The sequence below is a fragment of the Perca fluviatilis genome, chromosome 12 (assembly GCF_010015445.1).
Source record: "Perca fluviatilis chromosome 12, GENO_Pfluv_1.0, whole genome shotgun sequence".
In the NCBI taxonomy this organism is placed as follows: domain Eukaryota; kingdom Metazoa; phylum Chordata; class Actinopteri; order Perciformes; family Percidae; genus Perca; species Perca fluviatilis.
In genome coordinates this window covers 33,202,156-33,213,236 of record NC_053123.1, presented here as the reverse complement: position 1 = coordinate 33,213,236, position 11,081 = coordinate 33,202,156, and the positions used below count along the sequence as shown (strand labels likewise).

General features: G+C 42.1%; 1 protein-coding gene across 1 annotated transcript in view; it reads right to left on the bottom strand.

Moving 5' to 3' along the window:
* Positions 1–5,979, bottom strand: part of tmem237a (transmembrane protein 237a) — an 18,914-nt gene extending 12,935 nt beyond the window's left edge. The window contains exons 1-4 of the mRNA XM_039818929.1: positions 5,909–5,979; positions 2,763–2,839; positions 2,122–2,256; positions 562–667 (exon numbers count right to left, since the gene is read on the bottom strand). Of these exons, the coding sequence (XP_039674863.1) occupies positions 562–667; positions 2,122–2,256; positions 2,763–2,832 (311 nt within the window). The 5' untranslated portion in view covers positions 2,833–2,839; positions 5,909–5,979. The remainder of the gene's footprint in view (positions 1–561; positions 668–2,121; positions 2,257–2,762; positions 2,840–5,908) is intronic.
* Positions 5,980–11,081: the final 5,102 nt, after the last annotated feature.

Sequence of the window (11,081 nt, the reverse complement as noted above, 5' to 3'; positions counted from 1 at the left end):
GTTTGGGAATTTTCATTTTAAGTTTGTTGCTTTTCCACACGGCCGAGGCCCAGGAGAGACGGCTGCCTGGTTCCACATTATTTCAAGCTCTAGTTTTACCAGCTGGACACCAGGCCGGTCCGTTCCGTGGTCGTGTGGCGTGCTACGGTCTCCGCGGTAAACGTCACAATGCTTTGAACTGTGGGTAATTCCCTTTTGGTGAAGTCTGCACCGATGAAGACTCACGGAAAGGGCTCGGTAAGCGTGTACTCAAACCCTCATGCCCCTTTGAAAAATTCCACATCGGGACAACCCTAAAGCCCTTACGACTTTCACGAGAACTCGCACCAAAGTCCGTGAGTCTGTGAGTCCGGACTTTGGGATTGGGCCATGGTTTATCCAATCAGCTAACCAGGATTTTCGCCCCTTCCCAAAAGTTCTCCAATGGTTAAGTTCCCAGGTGGATATGCCGAGCAAATCCATCTGGTGGAGTCAGGTTAGCATTATAGTGCAATATCGGTAAACACTGAACCGTGTCAACAGCTGTCGGCTGGACTGTGTTTAGGTGACCGAACTGCTCACTTCTTCCTCCTGGTCTTCCTGGTTACAGCCACGGTCCGTTCCTCTCCGTCCATGTCGGACTCGGCCACGTTGCCGTTTGGCACATCGCCGTGCTCTGCTTCCAGATCTGAACCAAACAGAAAAGGGTTTATTAGCAAGCAAACACACTGGATTCTGTCCAACGAATAGCCAACCAGTCCTCCAAAACCATACAATGATACCCTGACCCACAGCAGTCCCGGTTTTAGCCCTGTGGGTTTCTTTCAACCAAATCAGAATCAGAAATACTTTAATAATCCCAGGGGGAAATTATTTTTGTTACAACTCCAGATATACAAACAACATATATTATCCAGACTTTAAAATATATATTAAAAACAAATACACAGTAATAATATATAAAAGATTATTACTTTTTCGTTATACAGTACAGGCCAAAAGTTTGGACACACCTTCTCCTTTTTATTTTCGTGACTATTTACATTGTAGATTCTCACTGAAGGCATCAAAACTATGAATGAACACATATGGAATTATGTACTTAACAAAAAAGTGTAAAATAACTGAAAACATGTCTTATATTTTAGATTCCTCAAAGTAGCCACACTTTGCTTTTTTTGATAACTCTGCAAACCCTTGGTGTTCTCTCAATGAGCTTCATGAGGTAGTCACCTGAAATGGTTTTACCTTCACAGGTGTGCTTTGTCAGGGTTCATTAGTGGAAGTTATTCCCTTATTAATAAAAAAGCAAAGGGTGGCTACTTTGAGGAATCTAAAATATAAGACATGTTTTCAGTTGTTTCACACTTTTTTGTTAAGTACATAATTCCATATGTGTTCATTCATAGTTTTGATGCCTTCAGTGAGAATCTACAATGTAAATAGTCATGAAAATAAAAAGGAAACGCATTGAATGAGAAGGTGTGTCCAAACTTTTGGCCTGTACTGTATACATGTTAAAGTCTGGTTACTGTAATATATGTTGTTTGTCAAATAATTGTCAAAAAATAACGTGGATGGTTCCCTACAACGCTCTTCACAAGTAAAATAAATGATCAGTTCACGACTTGTATTGAATTTGGGTGTTTTATTTAATTGTATAGCATTTGAAAAAAAAGAAAGATTAAAGAACGTTGGAATATCCCACAAAAAGCTACCGAAAAACCTGCTCTCCAGCTACTTGTAGGTAGCCTGGTGAGAGCGTCCTGATCTGGCTGAGCTCCAGTTTTCCACTCTCAGATCAGTCTGGCATCTTGAGATGAGAGAAATTTTGGAGCCGTTCGCCAAAACGACCGACCAATCAGCGGTTGGTTTTGAGGCGCGGGTTTAGGTGTGACGCAACGAGAAGCGACTGTTCGGTCTAAACAACGTGGCGGCGTCCACGGATGAGATGAGCGTAGCTATCGCAGCAAGTTTTATCCGAATTAGAAAGTATTCCTTCATTGAAAGAAGAGCAAAATGACCACTAGAGGGCACCGCCACTAGAAACCTAAATGTAGGTCAGAATGATGCTGGAACAGACGACCTATGTGGGCGTTTTTTTGGGGGGGACGACAGTCTCTAAATAACGGTTGGTGTTACCGATAGTAGACGCCTTCTTCTTTTTCTTCTTCCTCTGTGGTGCTGGATCATTCGGCTCCGGGGTCAGAGGGTCCCTGCTGTTAGAGCGGCTCCTAGTGGTCACTTCCTCCGCCTCAGCCTCCAGCTCCACACCCACTGCACAGGAACACCAGAGAACAGAGTGTGTGTGTGTGTGTGTGTGTGTGTGCGCGTGTGTATGTGTGTGTGAGTGTGCGTGTGTGTGTGTGTGCACGCGTGTATGTGTCTGTGTGAGTGCGCGTGTGTGTGTGTGTATACGTGTGTGTGTGTGTGTGCATGTGTGTGTGTGTGTGTCTGTGTGTGCGTGCATGTGTGTGCGTGCATGTATGTGTGTGTCTGTGTGTGTGTGTCTGTGTGCGTGTGCGTGTGTGTGTATGTGTGTGTGTCTGTGTGTGTGAGTGTGTGTCTGTGTATGCGTGTGTGTGTGTGTGTCAGTGTGTGTGTGAGAGTGTGCGTGTGTGTGTCTGTGTGCGTGTGTGTGTGTGTGTGTGTGTGAGTCTGTGTGTGTGAGTGTGTGTCTGTGTATGCGTGTGTCAGTGTGTGTGTGTGTCTGTGTGTGCGTGTGTGTGTTTGTGTGTGCGTGTCTGCGTGCGTGTGTGTGTGTGCGTGGAGTCACCTCTCACCTTCGCCCTGCTCCTCTCCCTCGGCTTCATCCTTCTTCGGCTTCTTCTTCTTGCTCCTGACGGTCGGCATGGTTACCCTGTGAGAGGATCAACAGTTTAAAATAGCGGCCAACTGAATCAAATCAATTATGGGGACCTTTCAGCGGCGTTTAGATTAAATTAGGTCAGTTAATTAACGCAGATCTTAGGGTGGCTGGATGCTGACGCCTGTTTGAGATCATTGCATTAGCCAACAGCGTTTTTAACGGTACAGATCCATTAGACCAGGGGGGGTCAAACTCAGTTTCCCAGAGGGCCACGCTGGAAAAAGAGAATCCCACCAAGGGCCAGACATTGACATATATATAATGGACCAATAGACCCCATTGTTCTGGATGGAGACCAGTGAAGGCTATTAGAAGCACTTTTCCGGTGATCACTTGCTTCACTGAGCAGCCTCCAACTGAGAGAGACAACGTAAATGTGACGTGAGCAACCTGTCTGAAAGTCTTCTGGTAGCTGTGCCGAGAAATCTCAATCATTCCCAATCTTACAGAGACGGAGAGCGTAGGTATATGTAAGGAGATAACATAGACACAGGCTAATTACTGATCACTAACAGGCTAGTTAACATTAGTCATTAAACCTAAACAGATAATGGAAGTCCAAACTGCCTGTGAGCTTCTCCTGTACTATACGGTAATTCCTCTACTGTGCGACAGTAAGTCTCGTGGTTATGACCCAATCGTTAGCCTATTGTTATAAAAGCGTCTGCTACGGAGCCATAACGTGAGCTACAAGGTAATGGAGCCTTTTATACATTGTTGTGTTTCTTTAGAAATAAACAACGGAGAAATAGAGTCTTTAAACGCTTCAGATGTAAAGTTATTCGCAGTCAAGTGACGTAAAAAAAAAACGGCGGTCAGTGGGATGCTAACAGGAGGTGATAGCTTTGTAGCAACAAAATGGCGCCATCGGAGGTTCGAGTTCTGAAGCAAAGCTTACCCCCCTTGGGGCCAGACATGGAGAGTTTATTGACGTGCTTTTGTTTCTGCATGTCACTTTTCTTTTAACATTTTGGGAGCTTTTTTCCTCATTTTTGTTGTTTTCGTTCCAACGTTTTTGTGGCTTTCTCAGACATTTGTCACCTTTTTGTAAATTTGTTGCTTTTTCTGACATTTTTGAACGCTTTTTGTTGACATGAAGCCCTACAAAAGTCATCAAAAGAGTTCCTTAGCCATTGTAGAATTTAACTAATCAAGAAAAAAAAATGTTAACAACTTGTTTCACAGCCTGAATGAAAACTCTCTCTATGCTTCTTCTGGGGGAATATCTGAGTCTCAGAGTCGGCAAATCTGCCAGATTCTGCTTTGAGTGTCAGGTAATTACAGTTTAAAAAACACTTTCCTGTGTTTTTGGTTTGGCACACAACTAGGAGGGCCAAAATGTATTGTGAACCCAAATTGATATACGGGGCCGGATCTAAATCTACATCGAGACAGATTTGGCTCGCGAGCCTTGAGTTTGACACATGTGCATTAGACCGCGCGATGCTTCTGTCGCGCCGCGCTCCACTCTATTCCTCTGGGTGATGTCAAGCGACTTCAACGTGGACGCAAAGCATTCTGGGAAGGTGGCGCTGCATTGGAAAAAACGCTGCGTGTCCAAAACCTGGCCGATGCCCATCTTTATGCAAATAAATCCGCTGAACGCGACACGACTATCCAGTAGAAGTAGACCACATGTGTCAAACTCAAGGCCTGCGGGCCAAATCCGGCCCGATGCAGATTTAGATCCGGCCCACGCATCAATTTGGGTTCACAATAAATTTTGGCCCTCCTAGTTGTGTGCCAAACCCAAAACACAGGATTTTTAAAACTGTAATTACCTGACATTCAAATCAGAATATGACAGATTTGCCGACTCTGAGAATCAGAAATTCCCCCAGAAGAAACAAAGTTTTCATATTCAGGCTGTGAAACAGGTTGTTGTTAAAAAAAATTGTTTTTCTTGATTTGCTAAATTCTACGATGGCTAAGGAACTCTTTTGATGACTTTTGTAGGGCTTCATGTCAACAAAAAGTGTTCAAAAATGTCGGAAAAAGCAAAAAATTTACAAAAAGGTGACAAATGTCTGAGAAAGCCACAAAAACGTTGGAACGAAAACAACAAAAACGAGGAAAAAAGCTACTAAAATGTAAAAAAAAAAAAAGTGACATGCAGAAACAAAAGCACATCAATAAACTCCGTGTCTGGGCCTCGGTGGGATTCTCCTTTTCCAGTGTGGCCCTCTGGGAAAATGAGTTTGACACCGCTGAAGTAGACGAAAATCTTCTAAACTGACCTTTGTTGATCTGAAATGAAATCAGATTCAGCAGCTGCACGGCCTATTTCTCTCTTAAAATGTTTTCAGAAACACGTTTCGGTGAACTATTTTAGTACAATATGAGATCGTATTCTCAACGAGCCGCCACGACAGTCTGTTGAAATTCTCGAGTAGCCAGACCCACCTCACGCGTTCGTCCAATCAGCTGCCGGTCAGGGGCGTGGAGCATCGACCATGGCTGTATGAATCTATTGAGTCGTGGACAGGACTCAATTTTTTGTGTGGTGATTACACATTTTAAAGCAATGTATTTCAATGGGAAGCATATTTCGTGATCACAGAACGATGACGGTAGCGAGTAGTATGGATCTTTTTCACAGCAGACATGTTGACCTGTCATAGTAGGAAAAGCACAGCTGAGATTGATCACCTTAACGATGGCTCAGTCGTGTCGGACATATGGCTCTGTACCGTAAGTGGCGCCGAGATCAGAAAGTGTTTGATGGTGGGGGCGGCCTCTAGCTCACCCAGTAGAACGTGCACCCCATGTAGGCTCAGTCCTTTGAACTGTCCGTACACTTACAAAGTTCTCAAAGCTTGTGTTTACATGTAGGGACCCTCATTATGCTACCGGTGAAGTATGGTGCTATTTTGAGCCTTGTTAGTGGTGTAGAAATAGCCACCAACCATAGCTTTATGAGCTAATTAGCAGTTTCTGCTAAAACTGGTCCCATTTTAACATGGAAACAAATCCCAGAGAACGATCGACTCGGTACACATGTCTTATTAACTCCTCGGTTGATTTTGCGCCGGAATTGTCCTTTAAAAAAAGGTAGCTCACCTGTGCAGCTGACTCAGTCTGCGAAGAAACAAGCCTCCCCCCTTTCTGTCTCTGATCTTATCAGGCTGAGTGTCTTAGACTGAGCCTCAGAGTAAATAAATAAAAACCTCACCCTCCTTTTCTTTACTTTTCCTTTACTTCTCCGTCTTCTGCTGGGGTTTAATCCCAAAAAGGTGGATTCAAACCAAACGGCTGCTGGACTTCTTTAAAGCTTGAAGCGTGAATCCAAAGCGAGGAGATGAAGTGAAGCAGAAAGGAGAAACAGAAGCACGGGGTTGGGGTTGGGGGGAGGAAGGAGGTTTGTTTGCAGCTTTGAGACTCGTCCCGGGGTCTTAGAGCGGCAGGTGGATCTGGTCCTGAGCCCTGACCGCCTCTGGGAGCTTTGTGGTTGGTTGATCAGCTGTGATGTCACCTTATAATCCGTCACCCTGCTCTGCTGCCAATCTCTTCAACACATCCAATCACTCTTTATACTCAGTGACACACACGTTATTACCAGCGCCGGAAGAAGTATTCAGATCCTTTATTACTGCACTAAAAGTACAAAATACTACACTGTGAAACAGGTCTCGACCTCCAGGCCTACCACCCCACTCTCCTAACCCCAACTAAGTGCCTCCAGGCCTGGGTCTCGACCTCCAGGCCTACCACCCCACTCTCCTAACCCCAACTAAGTGCCTCCAGGCCTGGGTCTCGACCTCCAGGCCTACCACCCCACTCTCCTAACCCCAACTAAGTGCCTCCAGGCCTGGGTCTTGACCTCCAGGCCCACCAGCTAAGGCCCTCCCTCCTAACCCTAATCTGTTACCAGGGCTTTACATTGACACCTGCCAACCCGCAGGTAAAAATTAACTTTGGCAGGTAACAATGTAAAGATACGAGCCAATTTGGCCGGTGATGAATGAAGCATTGTGTCTGTTTGAATCAGCCGGCTGCAGAAATGTTGCCAGATTGGTCTGTCTTCAGCCAAGAATATTGGGTGGTTTTGTGTGTGTTTGGCTTGGAAACGTAATCTTTTTCTGGCAACACAGCTTGTAGAACTAATCCTACATTTCCCATGAGCGCTTACATTGTGACGCGTCGTACAACCGTTGGCTACGTGTCTAGCGTTCGTGGTATCGATTACGAGCTACGCTGAAACAGAGAAGACGAACAGAGCGGCGCCAAACAAACCAGAGGAGCTGAAATGAAAGTAAAGTTAGTTAGGAAAAAAACAAAAGTGGCTAGTGGAGAATCTGATTGGCTGTTAACTTAAAAATCTACAAGCCATGTTGGCTGGTGATAAAAGTTAATTTAAAGCCCTGCGTGTTATGTTAACTTTTAAAACTTAATGAATATATTTCTCGAAGAAATATTGATGCTGAACTTTGTACTTAAGATGAGGTAAAACTTTATCAATGTCAGAGAAATTGTTGAAAAACAATGAAGATTCAACCCCAAACTTGATTGGCAGTAATTAAGAGATAAAAATGGTGTATACATTTACTTACCATGCCAGAAAGTAACTTGGTTATATTTTTTTGCAACACTCCTGCTCCTTCTCCACATGCAGAGAGGTAATTATACTGAGCATGTGCATAGCAGGTGTCATTACTGTATTGTCTAAAATAGTTTTTCAGAGTGGGTTTATGGCTTGAATGGATTCAGCACCCCTAAACACCCCTATCCTGGTCCTACCGGACTCTGGTACACTATCCTGGTCCTACCGGACTCTGGTACATTAACCTGGTCCTACCGGACTCTGGTACATTAACCTGGTCCTACCAGACTCTGGTACATTTCATTTGTCCAGAGAGTCTGGCCACTCTCCATTGACAAGCGTTAACTTCCTTGAAGGCGGGTACTCTGTTGAAGTTTAAAAGGTAACACTTAGGTACTTAGGTACAATAAGGTACACAAAAAAATAGGTAGTTAATGATTAGTTACTGTTTTTGAAAGGGTAGTTACCCTTTTTGAAAAGGGTAGTTACCCTTTTTCTGAAAAAAGGTAACTAACCATTCGTTACCCTTCTGAAAAAGGGTAACTACCCTTTTCAAAAACAGTAACTAATCATTAACTATCACTATCATTAAAAATGACACAACATGTGTTGAATTTTAACACATCTACAGAGTGTGCTCAGGGACAACACATGTTGTGTTAAATTCAACACAGCAAATGTGTAAACCACTTTTACACATTTGCTGTGTTATGCAGCTTAACACATGAATGTGTTAGTTCTACACATTAGCTGTTTCTCAATGTCAAGGATCCTTCCTTGGTAGGACTAGTCCTTCCAAGGAAGGATCCTTCAGAGGCTAGGCCAGACTCCTCCTGAGCATTCGGAAAGCATGTACATTGGAACAGGCTAGCAAGTGCACGTCATTGCGTGCTTGCGTCATTAAAAATGTTTCGCCGCCTTCACTTCCGCGCTGCATTTCAAAACACTGGATGAAATGTCAATGCGAAATGGATGTGGAACTGTCAAGTTCAATTTTTTTGTTGAGAAGGTGAATCAGCGTCAGTCTGCTTGCAGGAGGAGAATATTCTGTCGGCAACTTTGCCGCAACGTGCTAAGGTAGGTAACGTTACCGACACTGATAGGCTTTAATGTAAGCAATGGTCGTTTTCTCTTATTTATCCCATTTCAATAAAATAAAAAATTCGTGGGAGTTCATGTTCGTAGTTGTCATAACACTTAACTGGTAAGGAGAAGTGTATTAATTAATCTTAATTACATTAAGCTTACAGTAGTTGTTTACAATAGCTTGTAGTTTACTGCATGTAATATTAGCTCATTGTCCAGTAGCTTATAGCTTTCAAACAAATGCAGTGCAAAATATGATCAGCAACTACAAGGTAAACACTACCAGCTAATGAGCTACCACAGGCAGTATGATATGCAGTAAACTGCAAGTGAGAAAGGTTAAATAGTACTATAGACACACAAGCTACAAGGCTACATCCAACATGAAAAGTCATAATAACACCATTGATAAACACCCACTAACAGAGTAAAGGTAGCTAGGTGTAAGTGTGTTAAATGGTCAACAGTTGTTAGTTAAGACCATGATGGAGACCACTACACAGTTACATTAAGTACTTTAATGTTACAGTATGCTTACATATATTTGTGATACAATTCTAATCTTACCAGGACAGGTTGGATAACTACTGGACTAACCTAAAGCTTTCTCTTTTTGTCTGCAGTCTGGAACCACCATCATCAGCAGCTGAGTCCGGTCGTCGCTTCATGTTGAATATTGTGTACAGTATATAGTAATGTTTGAATAAATGTTATAATACAAGATACACGTTTCGTTAATGTCTTTTTAGAGCTTCTATACCTTACAAGTTATTGAAACAGGTACCATCTGAATATAATTATTCAGTTAGAAATAGACATTGAAAAACAGTTTATATTATATACACACCCAAAAACTTAATGACACAGACAAACCAGTTAATTTAATGTATTTATTTTCAGAATGCCAATCTCTAATAGGCTTTAGCAAATACTCTAGCTATTCATCTCTCTTTGGCCTCTTGTCTCCCTGCTTGCCTTTTGCTTTCCCATCCTCAGTGACCGCCTCCGTTTGTCCCTGTTAAAAGACAGCAAACACAAGAAAAATAAGTTTACCATTATGAATGCTATAACGTAACGTTATATTGAATGTTATACTTTTTACATGGGAAGTTACTCATACATTTTAGCCTTCATGTAACGTTGATAGTGAAGTAAATAAGGTGCAGCGTTACCTAGCTACCACCCTGCAGCTACAACTGATAAACACACACATTTCTAAATCTCTGCTAACGTTACGCATATAGAGTAACAACATATAAAAGAGATGAAAATGCCACAGGACATTAAACTTTAAAAACACAAATGGCACAAAAAGACCGCTAGCTAGCTAACAGCCTAATGTTAATGATAGGTTCAGTTAGCTTAACGTTAGCTCGGGTGTATCTACCTAATTACTATAGCAATCCGTACCAGCATTAAAGCGTTAAGCTTTACATTGATTTAAAACATTAACGGTGATAACACATGTACGGCAAACACTAAAGATAGTTACATTTAAATGATTATTTCGCAGTCAGCGATACCGCTCCAACTCCCGCTTAGGTCCACCATTTAATTTTTTTAAACAAGCCGGCAAAGCCGCGCGCAAAGGATTGTGGGTGATATGGGAGCGCGAAGGATACACATATGCATCCTTTGCCGTCTATGGGAATTTCTCCGAACGAAGGACTCAGTCCTTGGTAGGATTCGGAGGATCCTCGACATTGGAACGGTCCTTCGACGGACGTCGATGACGTAGCATCCTCGAAATTCTGGCTTCGAAGGATCCTTCCTTGACATTGAGAAACACCTATTGTGTGTAAATCATGTGTACACCAGATACACACATAAAAGTGTTAGTTGTGTGTAAATTAATTATTGTTTCCTTTAATATAAAAATAATGAAGCAAAAATACATTAATTAGTCATTTATTTAAGATTTCATTTGAAACCCTTTTAAAAAGCACATTTTTTCAAAACTTAAAAGGCATTACATTCATTTGAAATACAATATAACCAGGCATTACATTCATTTGAAATACAATATAACCAGGCATTACATTCATTTGAAATACAATATAACCAGGCATTACAATCATCTGTAATACAATATAACCAGGCATTACATTCATTTGAAATACAATATAAACAGGCATTACAATCATCTGTAATACAATATATATAACACAAGTTCAAAAATCCATGTTTTTTTAAAGTGAATTCTGAACATGACATCACCATCAACAGAAGCACCTACAAAATCTTATACCTCGGATTGAGATAGAGCTCTTCAGTACTAAAATTTGACATAATGTCAAGAGGCCTAACATCTGCAACATCATCTACATTGATCATTTCAAAGTCTTTTGTTTTTTGCACAACATATGCATAGAAATGCTCGTCAAAGTACTTAACTTCAGTACTCTAATGAGGAAGAAGAATACCCCTTCCTGTGGTAAAACATGAATGATCTCTCCAAATAAGTGCTCCCCGTTATGCTGTGTCTTTAGTGGCAGCACCGATCCAGTCCTGTACGTGTGGCCATTTACAGTCAGGGAATGTGTAACATAAATGATGCTACTCATTGTGAAATCAGTGTGCAGGGCTGATTTAAGTCCCTCAAGTATA